The following is a 16,855-nucleotide window of genomic DNA, read 5'->3' on the forward strand; positions in this document are numbered from 1 at the left end:
AGGACGTGAACCCAGACATCCCAGTGAGGGATGTGAGTGTCTTAGCTGGGATCTTAAATGCTAGGCTAAACGTATGTTCCTGACCTGGCGTTGTGGTCAGTGGGTTAAACTGCCACTTGCAACACGGGCATCTATCAGAGCACCAGTGTGAATCCTGGCTGCTCTGCTTCTGATCCAGCTCCCTGCTAACGGCCCCAGAATGTGGGCCCCTGCCACTCATGTAAGAGATCCAGATGGCGCTCCAGGCTTCTAGCTTTGGCCTGGCCCAGCCCTGATCATTGTGGCCACTTGGAGAGTGAACCAACAGAGGGAAGGTCTCCGCCTGACTCTCCCTCTCTGTCACTCTATCTTTCAAATACATAAAATCTTACAAGAAAAAAAAAAGCTTAAAAACTCCCACTGAATGTTTGTTTTAAAAGATTTTATTTATTTATTTGAGAGGTAGAGTTCAGACAGAGGGAGAGACAGAGAAGTCTTCCATCTGCTGGTTCACTCCCCAAATGGCTGCAACACTTGGAGCTGGGCCCATCAGGAGCCAGGAGCTTCTTCCGGGTCTCTCACGTTGGTGCAGGAGCCCCAGGACTTGGGCCATCCTCCACTGCTTTCCTAAGTACATTAGCAGGGAACTCAGTAGGAAATGGAGCAGCCGGGTCTCGAACTAGCGCTCCTATGGGATGCTGGCACTGCAGGCGGAGGATTAACCCACCATGCCACAGCACCGGCCCCCTGAATATTCTTAACACTGTAGGAGTGGGGCAGACAGGCTGCGAGCGGGGCAGTGCCGGCCTGCTACAGAGGCTCCTCACCCCGCGGTGGAGTGGAGTGGCCCCTGCGGGTTTCTGTACGAGCCCAGCTGAGGAAGCACAGGCGTGCCGCGGCGCCTCCCGGTCCAGCGGTCCAGCGCCGGGCGAGGGGCTGCCCTCTGCCCGCAGGACTCAGCTCTGTAGGAGGCACAGGGCCTGGCTCCAGGTGGCCGTGGAGCTGTGGAGGAGCAGCCCCTGCTCTCCCGGCCCGGCCCTGCGCCTTCTTTCCTGAGCCTTCTTTCCTGAGGGCTCGAAGTCCCGCTGGCTCTTACTCCTCAGCTGCTTCCTGCCTCAAGGCTTCATCTGGCTTAGCAACAGAGTGGGAGGAGCCAGTCCTGGCGGCTACTTAGAGAAACAACTTGTGGGGGAAAACAGCCCTGCCTCAGCCAAGACGATTTGCAGGCGGAAAGCTCCAGGCCTCAAATCCAAGCTGGAACAGACAGCTTAGGCTCAGAAGGGTCAAAGGGTCACCAGAGCAGGTCTTCAGGAGACCGAATGCGCCTGACTCAATGAGCAGAGTGAATAAGTTTACTCCCCCTGGGTTCAGGGCCATCCGACCAGTAGATCCGGTGGACTTCCACAAGCAGAGGAGAGAAGTGCGGGCGCCCTCCCTCTCCTGGTGGTGGCAGGGCCTTTGAGAGTTAAGAGAGCATTGGGAAGGTTAGGGCTTTTCCTGCCGGGAGGGCTGAGACATGAGGTTCGGTAACCTGGGGGTATGGCAAGCCACCGGCCAACATTTCTTTGCGTGTGCGGCTGTCACGTGTATATATCCCCCGCTTCCTTCAGCCAAACACCTGTTCTTTCCTAAGGTCCGAGCGATCCACTCAGCTCAGCTCCCCCTGTAAGTGCTCCAGCACTGTGGGTGTGCCCCTTCCCCTGGCAGGGGCGGGGCGGGGCATGATGGCGTGGGAATCCAGGCCCATCGGCAGCCTGACTCAGTCCCTTGGGCAGGAGGCCACGCAACCTGCCTGTTAGAAGCTACGAGACTTAGATGTATTCTACCAATTAGGGCACATCTGTTCACCAACGCTGAAAGGTGGGCACTGTCTCTTTAAGAGCCATCCCACTCCTCTCCTTGAGTGATGAGGGCTGGGAGCACAGGGGAGTTAGATGCTGATTAAACAGTCCTACTGCCGAGCTCTGTTAGAAAATTACTGTAATTATGATGCAGTCCCAGCAGAGGGATGAGTTCCAGTCCTGCTAATAACCCTTCCAGGTGCCTCAGATTCAGGGCCCACGGGAGGCTGCGTCGACAGGGCTGTGGCTGGCACCAGCGCCGGCGGTGGCCCTCCCGTCTGGCAGGGTGCAGGCTAAGACAACAAAGGCCCGGGACCCCCGTGGCCTCCTGGGAGCCAGTGGATTTGGGCTGGTTTTGGTTTTTGCTTTACTTTCTCTGGTTCTTGACCGAACTCTTAGGGAATCAAGTTGTGTTAAGACAGCGTGCCCCACCCCAGGAAATTCACAAGACAAGGGAACAGGAAAGTCAGCCACGAGATGGCCTTGTGACCCGAGTGTCCCCACTGCCGCTGCTTGGGAGCTGCGGGCTTCGCACCCAAACACGGGGGCGAAGCCGAGGGAGCCCGGGCTGGAGCTTGTCAGCCGACGCGGCTGTCTTCTGGTGGTTTCTGGCTCTCACTGAGACCGCGTCAGGAGTGTCAGTGCTCCCCTTTTAGATCTGTGCCACGGCAAGGGGAGACGAGGGACCGACACCAGGGCGCCGTGGACATGAGCGACTCGCTGTAACGCGGCTCTCTGGACTGGCAAATATGGCCTTACTCGTCCAAGCACATCATTTTCCGAGTGGAACTCTCGCTGCCGCTCTGCCCAGGCAAGCCGGTCTCCACGGTGCAGCGCAGGGGCGGGCTTGCTGGCTGGAAACCCAGCGAGGTTCCTGGAACCGATACGCTCCGTCTTCCCCAGACCGCTGTCCTCCCTCTCTCTCTCTCTCACAGACGTGCAAACTCGCAGTTTCTCTGGCGCTGGCCCTGAGCACACCACAAATGCCCTGAGACGCTGGCACTCAAGCAGGGCGTGTGGAGGTGGCAGCAGCGTTTGGCCATGCTTGGAGCCACCCGTGGTCGTCAGGATTTGGGGTTGAGAGCGTGTCACCGACGTTTCGTGCGCAGCGGCCAGGGCTGCTGCAGCTCTTCCTGTAGTGTCCCCAGCAACAGCGAATTTTCTGGCCCCGGCGCTAGTACCGAGAGGTGAGGACCCCTGGCTAGCGGGGTGAGGAGTCAGTGCAAGCTCTGCCTCTCTGAAGAAATGGCCTCAGGTCTCCAGGGGCCTGGTGCTTTTCCAGAAGTGGCATGGGCCAGGGAAGGGCCCAGCAGGGTGCCACGTCGGCGGGTGTGCCGGTGGCTGCGCGCTGTGCCGTGAGGGCGTGGAGTGACAGGTGGCCAGCTGCTCGCCCGCCGTCAGGTGGAGCGCGTCTGGAAGCAGATGCCCTCTTGGAGGGCCAGCACTAGAAGCCTCTTGGAACTCACTCCCGCCACGGGAGGCAAGGACGCGGCGTCCTATTGCCCAGCGCCACAGAAACACTGGCAGTGTGCCAGGCCGGGCTGCTGGACTGTGCGGGGGCCCCAGTGAGGGAGCTGAACACACACAGCTGCTGCCAGCCAGCCAGCCAGCCAGCCCCACAGGCGGCTCCATGCCAGGGACGCAGGCCTCTCGGAACGGCCCGGGCAAGCAGGAGAAGAAAGCCCAGTTGGCAGGTCGGCCTGGAAGCCGGGCCTGCAGGGGCGAGGACTTCATTAGCAGGGACGTTGCCAAGCCTCATACCAGGAGAGCCAGGTCATCTCTCTGTCCTGCCCACTCCCCAGGTGACTGGGCAACTCGTTTTGTCTTATTCTTAGCATGACCGCAAGTCCAAATCAACTCCGGTTTATTTGGAATCCAGAACTCCCCCTTCACTCTCAGAAGTGTCTCCGTTCAGAAAATAAATCACATGGTCACCCTGTTCATTGTATCTTCGTTTTCTCTAATACAATAGGAATCTGTCTGGGGGGAGTGCATCATATTTATAAAGTAGTTTTGTACCAAATGGACTACATCTTAAAAATGTATCATTAGGCTGGCACCGCGGCTCACTTGACTCATCCTCCGCCTGCGGCGCCGGCACCCCGGGTTCTAGTCCCAGCTGGGGTGCCGGATTCTGTCCCAGTTGCTCCTCTTCCAGTCCAGCTCTCCGCTATGGGAGTGCAGTGGAGGATGGCCCAAGTGCTTGGGCCCTGAACCCACATGGGAGACCAGGAGGAAGCACCTGGCCCCTGGCTTTGGATCGGCGTAGCTCTGGCCATAGCAGCCATTTGGGGGGTGAATCAACGGAAGGAAGACCTTTCTCTCTGTGTCTAACTCTGCCTGTCCAAAAAAAAAAAAAAAAAAAAAAGTATCATTAATTGAATCCCAAAGAATGGTCGTACTAAGGAGAAGAACAGCATGTTTTCGGAACAGTTAGTTTTCGATAGGGAAACTGGGAGAAAAATTCAAATCCCCTGAAAAAGAAAAAAATCTCTCTGCAGTTGTGTTTCAAACTCCCTACCCAATCTCCGTCAATTTGAATGGGAAAGGCAGTGGCTGGGCAGGCGGCGCGGGGGAGGAGCCGGATGCGGTAATCCACAAAGTGGAAAATGAGCACAGTCAGTGGGCTGTGCCGCGCCGCAATGCCCTGTACAGAGCGCTGCCTTCTCCAAACTGAGCCTCGCAGGTTTTGCTGGGCCTCCGGGAGTGAACAAGTTCGCAACATTCAAGATGTATCTTCCCAGAGCTGCTCCTGGCCGCACACCTGCGGGAGGGCCCTTCCTGCTTGCACCCTGTCCCTGGCTTCTGAGAGGTTCTCTGTTAAGATAGAAGAAAGAGAAACGCATTGGCCGTGGGCAGGGTCTTCTTCCTTGCCCAGCGCCCAGCACAGGCGGAAGCTTGCACTTTGCATTGGTAGCTGCTGCTTTGTTGTGATGCCTGGGACTGACAGGAAGCGTGGGCCTCACTGGAAGTGTTGAATCCCGGCGCCAAGCAGCTGCTGCAGAATGTCAAGGTCTTTCATTGCTTTTCTTCTGCCACAGCAGATTTTGACCAAGTAGTCACACTCTCCCAGAGCCTCAGTTTCTCCATGTGCAAAAAACTGACTTAATAAGGTGGTGCAAGTAGGGATGCTAACATACTTCTAAAAATAAAACCAACAAGGGGGCGGCGCTGTGGCACAGTGGGCTAAGCCTCCACCTGGGGTGCTGGCATCTCTCGTGGGTGCTGATTTGTGTCCCAGCTGCTCTTCTTTGGATCCAGCCCTCTGCCATTGCCTGGGAAAGCAGTAGATGATGGCCCAAGTGCTTGGGCCCCTGCACCTGCGTGGGAGACCTGGAAGAAGCTCCTGGCTCCTGGCTTCAGATAGGCGCAGCTCCAGCCATTGCAGCCATCTGAGGAGTGAGGTTAGAAGACCTCTCTGTCTCTTCCTCTCTCTTTCTGTAACTTTACCTCTCAAATACATAAATAAAATCTTTACAACAACAACAACAATGTTATGGGGCAGGCATTTTGCATGGTGGTAAGGTGCTGCTTGGGTGCCTGTGTCCCACATCAGAGTACCTGGGTTCAAGTCCCGGCTCTGCTTCTGATTCCAGCTTCCTGCTTATATGCACCTGGGGAGGCAGCAGTTGATGGCTCCCTGCACCTCTGTGGGAGACCTTGGTTAAGTTCTGGGCTCCTGGCTTTGACCTGGCCCTAGCCCTGGCTGTTGTGGGCATTTGAGGAGTAAACCAGCACACTGAAGATCTGTATCTGTCTCTGCTTTTCAAATAAATAAAACAAAATTTGCAACAAAGTAAACATCTTTTAATTCCATTTTCCAAGAACTTTTTGAAGATCCCCTGTAGTAAAGTCAAGGCTCTTGCTTATGTTTGGATAAAATCTCTGGAAAATGGAGTCAACTTGGGTTTAGAAAATGAGACAACAGGAATCCTCTTTGCTTTCCCATTTTTATTCACCGGAGGGTAAGGTGTATTTGGTTTTGAATTAAACAGATTTCTAAGAGGTGTAACAGGTCATCAAGTGGGAAAATTTAATGTTGAGGTAATTGGAAAACAATACCTATGCTATTTTGCTAGCTATGCGGAAAACAAAACACACTAGAAAAATGTCTTTTTAAATGCCATATGGCTGAAGTATGTCAGAGCACTTAATATTCTCAGCTTGGACAGAGCAGCCCCAAGTTGGATTGTCCATGGGCGGTCGGTAAGTTCCTTATAAGTGATCTTAGTTTCATAGGTTCTCCTTCATTACGTCACATAAAGGAAGGAAAACACCCTTCCTCTTCACCTGTCTCCTGTTTCACCCGCCAGCCCACACTTAATGGGGTTATCCAGTTAGTGGCAGGCAGCGAGGTGGGGATTTGTTAGGAGAGTCCAGTGGGGAAGCTGTAATCTAATTAGCCAGTTGCCCTCTGAGGCTGTTGGCTAAGCCGGTGGCTGTCAAATTGAGAGGGGAGCAGATTTGCTGCGTGAAGTTTCCAAGGGAATGCAGGAATTCACTGCGTCCAAAGGTCTCCTTTAGGACTCTGCACCAACAATGTCCTTGACAGGAAAGGGGAACAGGGAGACAGTCCAAGCAACTCAAAAGCCTTGCTTTCTGTTAGAGGAGAGAGAATCTTCCATCTGTAGTTCACTGCCCAAATGGCTGCAATGGCCAGGACTGGGCCAGGCTGAAGCCAGCAGCCAGGAGTTTCTCCCACGTGCCATCTTCCACTGCTTTCCCAAGCGCATTAGCAGGGAGCTGGATTGGAAGTGGAGCATCTGGGACTCGAACCGGCACCCATATGGAATGCTGGTCTCGCAGGCTATGGCTTAACCACTTATGCCACAGCGCCACCCCACTCTACCCTTTCTTGCATTGTAAACAAGGTCAGCTCGGCCATGACAGCTGCAGGCCAGATTCCCGATCAGTCCATTTGTTTAGCGCTGCTAATTTCTTCCCCTTCAGCTAGAAGGGCGAGAGGTTTGAGTGCAGTGCTTACCCTTTGGTGCCCAGAGGTGCTGAAAGCTCTCTGCCATTCATTGGTAAATGGTTCTTATGGTCCACAGGTAGAGAAGCCATGGCACTTGGGGATTCTGTTGTAAAGGCTGGAAGCCAGCGACCGTGCTGTTCAGAGCCAAGAAGTTACATTGACCCTGTTCCTTTTGGAATCCAGTTTTCACCCTCCCCAGATACCACTCTTCCTCTTCTGGTATCCCCTTTTCTAGCGTCCCAGGCATAGGGCAGGGACACCATGGATCTCGGCCTTCCAGACTTGGGTTCCTGGGACTTCCCCAGGGAAGGATGGGGTGTGGGACATAGAGGGGTTTGTGTTTGCTCTCTCTGCTAAACCCTTTAGAACAATGCCCATTGTCCCTACCTGTGGGCTGGGATTGGTGCAGAGGTTCCCAACACAGGAGGCTATTGGTTCGCTTTGGTTCATCTGCTCGTATGCTGCCACCTAGTGGTTCGTTCTCCTGTAGCACCCATGTAAAGTGGAGGGGACATTATGGACACTTCTGTATTGCTTTTCCCCCTATGACCCAGTTCTAAATTGTCCCTTTCCCTTACCTCTTTATCCATCATAGACAAAAAAGGTTTCCTCTTGAAACTCCTGGGTCAGAACATCTGTAAATGAATAGTTGACATAAAATACTTGAGAGACTTGGAGCCCACGGACGCCCCTGTTGGCTTCCTGGTTTCCCTCTGGGAGTGATGGAGATGCGTTCTTACTCCAGGGCTTCAGTTTGGTTGCGACAGAGACGAGGAAGCTTAGTACCAATCCAGGACCGCTCTGAGCAGGCGGTTTCAGCAATGACATTTGTGTTGCAGTGACGTTTCGGTCGTTGCTCTGTTGCGTATCTTTGGAAAATTCTCGTGGAGAGGGCCAGCCAGTAACAACAGCTAACCTTCACTGAGCAGTCACTCTGCTTGGCACTGTTCCGAGAGTGTTACACCTATTGAATCCTTTGCTCTTCCTATTGCCTAGTGACTCAGTGAGATAGGGTCTGCCCCTTCTAAGGTGAGGAAGTTGTGGCATAAAAGGTCAAACATCTGGCTCGAGAGAACACAGTGATCTGGGAGCTGGGATTTATTCCCAGGCTGTCTGGTTCTGGAGTTCCATCCTTAGCCATGTTTTGCTGTGTCTTCAGCATGCAGATGACCTGAGTGGCGGGAACAGGCGACAGGAGAGGGGAACAGGGAGACCTGTGATCGCTAGCCTGCCTCAAACGCCTCCCTCAGCCCCCAGCTGGGGCGCAGGACACAGTGGGATAGTTAACCAACCCAAGGCCTGGAGAGGAGCTCTCCAACGTGCTGACTCACGTGCTGACTCCAGGACCTTGCCTCTGGCTCTTTTTTTTTTCTCTTTCTTTCTTTTATTATTTATTTATTTTTTTTGACAGGCAGAGTGGACAGTGAGAAAGGTCTCACTGTCAGAGAGAGACAGAGAGAAAGGTCTTCCTTTGCCGTTGGTTCACCCTCCAATAGCTGCCGCGGCTGGCGTGCTGCGGCCGGCGCACCGCGCTGATCCGATGGCAGGAGCCAGGTGCTTCTCCTGGTCTCCCATGGGGTGCAGGGCCCAAGGACTTGGGCCATCCTCCACTGCCTTCCCGGGCCACAGCAGAGAGCTGGCCTGGAAGAGGGGCAACTGGGACAGAATCTGGCGCCCCGACCGGGACTAGAACCCGGTGTGCCGGCGCTGCAAGGCAGAGGATTAGCCTAGTGAGCCGCAGCACCGGCCGCTGGCTCTTTCTTGTTTCAGGGAGATTCAGTCCATAAGAAACCATCAAGGAAGGGCTGGCGCTGTGGCACAGTGAGCTGAGCCGCTGTAGCCCCTATCGGAGCATCGGTTCGAGTCCTGGCTGCTCTGCTTCTTCTTCCTTTTAAAGATTTATTTATTTGAAAGAGTTACAGAGAGGCAGAGGCAGAGACAGAGAAAGAGGTCTTCCATCTACTGGTTCACTCCCCAAATGGCCAAACTCCTCGAGCTGGGCCGATCTGAAGCCAGGAGCCAGGAGCTTCCTCCAGGTCTCCCACGCGGGTGCAGGGGCCCAAAGGCTTGGGCCATCTTTTACTCCTTTCTCAGGCCATAGCAGAGAGCTGGAGTGGAAGTGGAGCAGCCGGGACTCAAACTGGCACCCATATGGGATGCCGGCACTGCAGGCGGTGGCTTTACCGGCTATGCCACAGCGCCGGCCCCTGCTCTGCTTCTGATTCAGCACCCCCTGCTAATGAACCTGGGAAAGCAGTGGATGATGGCCCAAGTGCTTGGGCCCCTGTCACCCACGTAGGAGACCCGGATGGAGTTCTGGGCTCCTGGTTTTGGCCTGGATCTGCCTGACCATTGCTCTCTCTTTCTCTGTCACTTTCCCCTTCAAATACATAAATAAATAAATACATCCTTCTGAAAAATAAGCAAGAATAATTGCTCCTCGATATCAGTGGGGATGGGTTCCCCATAAGGCCCCCATCAGATACTAAAACATGTGGATGTTCAAGTCCCGTACACAAAATGCTGTAGTATTTGAATAGAACCTACACACGTCTCCCTGTCTATTTTAAATCATTGCCAGATTACTGACAATGTTGAAGACAATGTAGACTGTTGCTATTCTCTATTGTGTAGGGAATAATGGCAAGAAAGAAGGCTGCCCATGTTCATCACAGACACGATTGTATCTGCTGTTGCTTGCGTCCACGCATGCAGAACCCGCGGCTGTGCAGCCAACCACAGCCAACCACAGGGAACCCAAGATGCGAGCTGGAAACCGGCAGGCCTGGGCTCCTGCGCTGATTCTGATCTGAGAAACAACTGCCAGTGTCCTGCTCTCTCTGGGCTTTGCTTTTCTTTTTTGATTTATTTTATTTAAGATTTATTTTATTTATTTGAAAGAGTGACAGAGAGAGAGCGAGAGAGGGAGAGGGAGAGAGAGAGAGGGAGAGGGAGATCTTCCATTTGGTTCTCTCCCAGAATGGCTGCAATGCTCAGGATGGGGCCAGACTGCAGCCAGGAGCTCCCTCCCGGTTTCCCAATGGGTGGCAGGGGCCCGAGTCCTTGGCTGTCGTCTGCTGCCTTCCCAGGTGCATTAGGAGGGAGCTGGATCAGAAGCAGAGCAGCTGGGAATCAAACCAGCGCTCCGATATGGGATGCCAGTGTCGCAGGTGGCAGCTTCGCCCACTGTGCCGCGGTGCCGGCCTGTGCTTCTGTTTTCTGTCTGTCTGTCCCCTCCCACTTTGCTCAGCGGTGGTGAGACTTCCAGAGACAGCATTTTGATTCCATTACAAAAAGGAACTCAGCGGGGTCTTCTGGCCTAGTAGTTAAGGTGCCCACTTCTCGTGTCAGAGTGCCTGGCTTCCATCCCTGGCTCTGGCTCCTGACTCCAGCTTCCTGTTAACGCAGAGCCTGCTAGACAGAGGTGATGGCTCGACTGCTCAGGTCCCTGCCAGCCACGGAGATCCGGGGGAGTTCCCGCTCCTGACTTCAACACGGTTCAGTCGCAGCCGTAGTGGGCATCTGGGGAGTGAACCACTGGACGAGAGCTCCCTTAATGTCTTCGTCTCTCATATACAACAACAACAACAACAACAAAAGAACTGAATACCATCACACAGCAAAGAATAAAACCTGAAGTTTATTTGTGCTTTTCAAATCAGCCAAAACAACAAGAAACTTCTCCTCCTAGGGCTTGGCTTGCACCTTCTTTTTCACAGGCGTGTGGAGAAGCAGCGTGGAGAGGGGCCGAGTCAGCACCAGGCTGGTTTAGGAACAGGTCTGGGGGGTGTGGCTTCCCCACCGTCTCACTGGGGGTTGACAGTCACCACCAGGTGCCTTGGGTCTCTGGATGGCGTAGGGGGTGGTGGCGGTCGGGAGTTGAGGCTCTCGATCAGTTTCTTTATAAAGGCAGGATAGAGAGAAGAACATGTTTCCTAAAGGGGGAGAGATGCATACATTTGCTTTAATGATTCAAAACACAGAAGGCTAAAAGGACATCGGGTGGAAAGTCTCCCGTCGTTACCATCCTAGTGCTGCAGTTTTTCTGTCCCTGAAGGCAACCAATGCTCCTTTCTCTCTCCTTCTGGAAACAGCTCACACATATATTAAAAAAAGGTGTGTGTAGCCTCCATTCCCAAATGGGGCAGACTCAGCCCACTCTTTTTTTTTTTTTTTTTTTAGAAGATCTATTTATTTATTTGAAAGGCAGAGTTACAGAGAGGCAGAGGCAGAGACAGAGAGCGAGGGCTTCCATCCACTGGTTCACTCCCCAGTTGGCCACAACGGCCAGAACTGGGCCGATCCGAAGCCAGGAGCCTGGAGCCTCTTCCAGGTCTCCCAAGTGCGTGCACAGGCCCAAGCACTTGGGCCATCTTCCATTGCTTTCCCAGGCCATGGCAGAGAGCCGGGACTCAGTAGGGGATGCCAGCACTGCAGGCGGCGGCTTTACCCACTATGCCACAGCACTGGCCCCTTTTTCTAAAGTTGTTAACATATCTCAGAATGTATTTCATAATTTCTTTTTTTTAAACTTTTGCATAGAATTCAAGTTTATGAATGTGTTACAATTACTTGAACATTTAGGCCATTTCCAATCAGTTGTTACTACAAACAAGTAGCCTTCTATGCATAGCATTTCACATGTGTGCAAGTATGGCTGTAGGAGAAACTCCTACAAGTAGAATTATTGGGCTACGGAGAATAAAGAGATAAACAACTTTAAACAAATGACAGAGTGAAGGAGGGTGAAGCTGTTTAGATTTGATAGAAAAATTCCAGCTCTTCTCCCTTCATGGTCAGGAAGCAGAGCCCTCATTTGGACAGTCATAAAGTCAAACCTTGAGCAACAGGCCCGGGCTGATGATACTCCGTGGTGTACAAGGGCACCGGAGAGTAAGATCTATCCTTATGTACGCTCCTAAATGAACTCACTCAGCTGTGGCTGCACACTGGCGTGGGCCCCAGCCTGCAGGGCTCCAAGGACGCTCTGTATCACTGCCACACGGCTGTCATCCTTCGCCCCCAGCAACAGGGGCTGCCCCCACTTCCGGCTGGAAGACGAAGCGCAAGACATCGCGCCGGTCTTGGGCGCCCTTCATCACTATTTGAATCCTAAACAAAACCCACTCTGCACCAAAGTGGCTCCTACTGTTATCGCGCCCAAAGCAAGCATTCACTCCCACTGTTTTAAAACATAGTGTGGTTCTTGCTCATAAGACACAAACCGTATTCTTTATTACTTCAAAGTTAATATGATTATGTCCTGTAGCATCCCTCATCCTGGCTTCCTGATCTTGGCCAGTCATGTTGCAATGTGTGGCCGTTTTAGCAAAATGGTTCCCTAGGTCTGGGGACACAGAAACCCAGAGTTTGTGGCAGAAGTTGCAACTTGCCTTTCAATATCTATCCTTCTCTTTTTGCGTACGTACTAATGAACCCCCACTTTTAAGCTGGGCACAGGGAAACTTAGAATAGAGCCATCTTTGCAGTGTGGTATGTCTGCAGATCCAAGTTCTAATATGTGAGCAAAAGTGGAGCGGGGCACGCAACATTTGAAAAACGTCCTTAAAGGGAAAGGAGATGCCCTTCTCCTTTCATTTTCTTTCTTGCTAGGTAGGATGCGGATGTGTTAGCTGGAACTGGAGCATCCTTATTGACCATGAGGTAACCTTGAGAATGTTGGGCACGCACAGTGGAGCATAAAGAAAAGGTACCTGGGACCTGCACCTCTAGAGTTTTACAGATGAGAGAGAAAAAAGTTTCTGTGTTAATTAAGTCCCTCTTATTTTAGATTTTCTGTCATTTGTTAGCAGAACCTAACCCTAGTGGACCCAGTCCCCAAATCAGGAAAAAACACTTCCAGACCCATTTTCTTTCAATGGTGAAGCATCAGCATCGCTTCTGAAAAGCAGAGAAAAGCCACCCCCCCACCCCCAGCTCTCACAGAGAAAGTGAGTCAGGCCGACAGTTTCCAGCCTACCGGGGCGGTTCAGGGATGACGGTCTGGAACCTGGGCTTCAGTTCTCCTCCGGGTCAAACGCCGTGGTGAGATACTCCTTAGGAACGATGCCAATGAGGCTGTTGAGCTCTCCTACCCACCAGCCATACACGTGGTACTCCTGGAGGGGGAGAGAGGGCGGTTTCAGTTGGAGTTCGGGCCTTCTCCTGTCTATCTGTTGCCGTGATTGGCTCCTTAGTTGGCACCATCGGTATGAACAGTGCATACCCTGAGGGGATCATTCAATTCACAGACGTCATCTGGAGGGGAGAGCAAACGTTTGCATGGTGCTGGCTTCCTGTCTACATCACAAACTTAACATACTGGACGCCATGGCTGAACCTAAGGAGCTTTGTATGTCTTAACCAAACAGAAGAGTAGGCCCTGTGCAGAGAACACTCGCTATTCAGAAGGTCATTTCAGAGTTCAATGAGTACTGTTATTCACCAAGCATCTTTTTTTTTTTTTAATTTTTGACAGGCAGAGTGGACAGTGAGAGAGAGAGACAGAGAGAAAGGTCTTCCTTTGCCGTTGGTTCACCCTCCAATGGCCGCCGCGGCCGGCGCGCTGCGGCCGGCGCACCGTGCTGATCCGATGGCAGGAGCCAGGAGCCAGGTGCTTCTCCTGGTCTCCCATGGGGTGCAGGGCCCAAGCTCCTGGGCCATCCTCCACTGCACTCCCTGGCCACAGCAGAGAGCTGGCCTGGAAGAGGGGCAACCGGGACAGAATCCGGCGCCCCGACCGGGACTAGAACCCGGTGTGCCGGCGCCGCTAGGCGGAGGATTAGCCTAGTGAGCCGCGGCACCGGCCCCCAAGCATCTTCTACGTGCAAGTGCTGTTGGGGTTCCTGCGAGAGGTCTGCTGATGAACTCAAACACTGCTTGGCCCTCAGGAGCTCCCAGCATAGAACAGTGGGCTTTGGAGGCCGACAGGCTGGGAGCCCATCCCTGCGGGGCCATTTAGGAGCCACGTGACCTCAGGCTGTCTCAGCCTTGCCTTCCTGGTCGGTAGGAGCAGGGTGGAATCTGCCCCCCCCGTGCTGTGGGGGTGTAAGTGACATTGCTGAAGCAGAAACAGAGGCGGGACATTGAGAGTGACAGGCAGGAAGGACGGAGTGCCCCCAGCGAGGGTTTAAAAGAGAGCTGAGGGGGGGTCGTGAGGTTGAGGAAGGAGCTCCTTGAATACGGGAGCGCTTCTCAAACGCCCGGCACACGGGGGCAGCTCCATCGGGCTCCAGGAAATCAGCACGGAACTTGACGAACGGGACGTACATTCCAGGTGAACTGGACTTGAGGGACGGTGGACTAACTGCTTGTGCACAATTGCTGAGCTCTAGTAGAAGGAAAAAGAAGGGCACGAAAGGCAGGTTGGAGAGCCAGGAGGCCCCGGCTCCCTTGCGTCAACTGGGGACCTTGTGTCTCCCTCCTCCAGCTCTGCCGCCCCCCACCCTGGCAGCAGGTGCCTTTTCCCCACCCGCCAAGAGAAAACAGGCCGTCAGATTCGCCAGCCTCCAGCCACCAAAGCAAGGACTCGGACAGCGCCCCTCTCCTGTTGAAGAGGGGAGGCGCCCCCGCCCTGGTTCAAGGCTGTCCCTCACCACGCGCACTTGGGACCCGCCCCTCTCCTTCTCGAGACGGCGTTCTCTGGGGTCTGTGGTAACGGCCCCTTCCATCCGCACTGAAGTCCGTCTGAGCTTCTGAGCTCTTCGGAAGCGGCTCTGAAAGTCTGCAGTGCACGTGTGTTCCCCTTCCGCTGGACTTCGCCGACTGCACTTCGCCAACGCCTTGGAGAGCGCCCACTTGCTGCCCCTTCCTTCCTTCCTCTCCGTTCCCCCTTCGGGCTGCTCTCAGCAGGCGTCTGCTCCCACCATCCCACGGACGCTCCGTCTCCTCCCAGCTCAGAGCCTCCGGTCCGTTCCAGTCCTTTAGTTACTTGATTTCTCAGCGGTGCTGGTACTACTGACCCTGCTTCAGGCATTTTCTTCTCTTAATTTCTATGACGACTGTACTGACGTGGCTCCCTTCTGCCTCCCTGGTTGCTTCTTCTCATTCTTTGTGGGCTCATCTTGCGCGCTGCTTCTGCTGTGCTCGTCTTCCAGGCTTCTGCCCTGGCCCTCCTCTGTCACCTGCCGCACTTTCCTCGAGCGATGCATGTACCTCCGCGGTTTAAGCTCCACGTCTGTGCGAATGACTCATGACCAGGGCTGGCTCAGATCCAGGGTTGAGGCCCGAGATCCAAGAGCATGTCCACCAAGCAGCTCAGGCTCAGCACGTCCCCGACGTGCCCCCCATCTGCTCTACCCCCATCTCCCCTTCCAGACGACCTTCACCCCTTGTTTTCTCCATCTCAGCGAGTGGCTGCTTCCTCTGTATAACTCAGTAACTCAAGCCAGAAACCCAGGAGTTTTTCCCCCAGCTTCACCGCCTTTCCCAGTAAACCCTGGAGCCCTGCAAATTCTCTTTCCAAAGCCTTATGGGATCTCCCCACCGCTCTCCACCCCCTTCACTGATGCCCGGGGTCATTGTCCTCTCTCGGCTCTCCCGAGGACTGCCAAACCTGCTCTCTGAGTCAGCATTCTTGTTTACTCCCCATCTTCATTCTGCAGCTAGAACTTTTCTGAAATGCACGTTGATAACATCACTGCTTTGCTTGAATCCTTTCAGTGGGTTCCTACAGTCTTCTTGGTTTTAAAAAAATTTATTTGAGGGTCCAGCGCTGTGGTGCAGCAGGTTAACACCCTGGCCTGAAGTGCTGGCATCCCCTATGAGCACTGGTTCGAGACCCAGCTGCTCCACTTCCGATCCAGCTCTCTGCTGTGGCCTGGGAAAGCAGTGGAGGATGGCTCAAGTCCTTGGGCCCCTGCATCTGCATGGGAGACCCAGAGGAGGCTCCTGGCTCCTGGCTTCGGATCGGCGCAGTTCTGCCCATTGCGGCCATCTGGGGAGTGAACAATTGGATGGAAGACCTCCCTCTCTCTTTCTCTCTGCCTTTCCTTTCTGTGTAACTCTGACTTTCAAATAAATAAATAAATCTTTAAAAAATTTTAAAAAATAAAAAATTTAAAAAATAAAAGATTTATTTGAGAGACAAAGAGACAAGGAGAGACAGACAGTTCACTCCCATCCTCAAAATACTCACCATGCCATGTTTGGGCCAGGCTGAAGCCAGGAGCTGGGAATGCAATTGGGTCTCCTATCTGGGTGGCAGGAACCCATTACTTGAGCCATCATGGCTGCCTCCCAGGGTCCGCATGAGGAGGAAACCGAAGTCATGAGCTGGGGCCAGGTTTCAAACTCCAGGCGCCTCCCATGTGGGACGTGGCTGTCTTAACCACTGAGTTAAATGCTCGCCCCTTTGAACTTCCTGACAAGACAGACAAGGCTCAGCATGACTTGGTCCCACTCGCCGGCCGGGACTGTCAATCACTGGCGAGCCCTTGGGAAAACAGGACTTGTCTCAGCCACGCCCATGAGCCACAGCTGCTCTCACCTTGGCGCCCTCCCTCAGCCTGATCCGCAGCAGCCTTTGGATCTCAATTCCACAGTCACCTACTCTCAGGAACCTCTTCTCCCCACTTTCTGATGAGGTCCACAGGGCCCACAGCGCCAGGCCCTTCTCTGGGAACGAGTTCTTCGTGCTGCCTCGCATCTGCCTATGTGTCTCGCTGTCACCCGCGAGGTGCAAAGATCTGAGGGCTGCTTTGTTTGCTGATGTGTTCTCAGCTTCAGTGTGGTACCCAGCACAGACTGGGCCAAACAAATACTTGTTAAATGAGGTTATGATGAAATGAAGGGGGCAGTGGGAATTGGTGCTCTCAGTAGAGCAGATCTATTTACAACAAACTCCAAGCTATTTCCCTGCTGATTGAAATGGTTGTGGCAGGAAGAGATCAACTGCCTATGGAGACAGTCGCCCCAGATGGCGCCCTAAATACCAAGGAGAGGCTCAAATGCCGCAACAAGTAAGGCTACTGACCTGATCCTTGTGGGAGCAGCAAGCTGCCTTTTTCTTTCTAAAATTTGACACAGAGAGAGAGAGAGAGAGAGACAGACAGACAGACAC

At 53.6% G+C, this 16,855-nt stretch overlaps 1 protein-coding gene across 2 annotated transcripts in view; it reads right to left on the bottom strand.

Annotated features, from left to right (window-relative positions):
- Positions 1-10,416: 10,416 nt before the first annotated feature.
- The window catches only part of SKAP1 (src kinase associated phosphoprotein 1), a 304,258-nt gene continuing 297,819 nt past the window's right edge, over positions 10,417-16,855 (bottom strand). Inside the window, exons 12-13 of one of the 2 annotated variants that reach the window (XM_008271352.5) lie at positions 12,776-12,914; positions 10,417-10,730 (exon numbers count right to left, since the gene is read on the bottom strand). In XM_008271352.5, coding sequence (XP_008269574.2) covers positions 12,813-12,914 — 102 coding nt within the window. In that variant the 3' untranslated portion in view covers positions 10,417-10,730; positions 12,776-12,812. The remainder of the gene's footprint in view (positions 10,731-12,775; positions 12,915-16,855) is intronic. The other variant, XM_070060822.2, reaches the window with a different exon arrangement.

The sequence above is a fragment of the Oryctolagus cuniculus genome, chromosome 17 (assembly GCF_051225735.1).
Source record: "Oryctolagus cuniculus isolate XC-2025 breed Fujian yellow rabbit chromosome 17, ASM5122573v1, whole genome shotgun sequence".
In the NCBI taxonomy this organism is placed as follows: Eukaryota; Metazoa; Chordata; class Mammalia; order Lagomorpha; family Leporidae; genus Oryctolagus; species Oryctolagus cuniculus.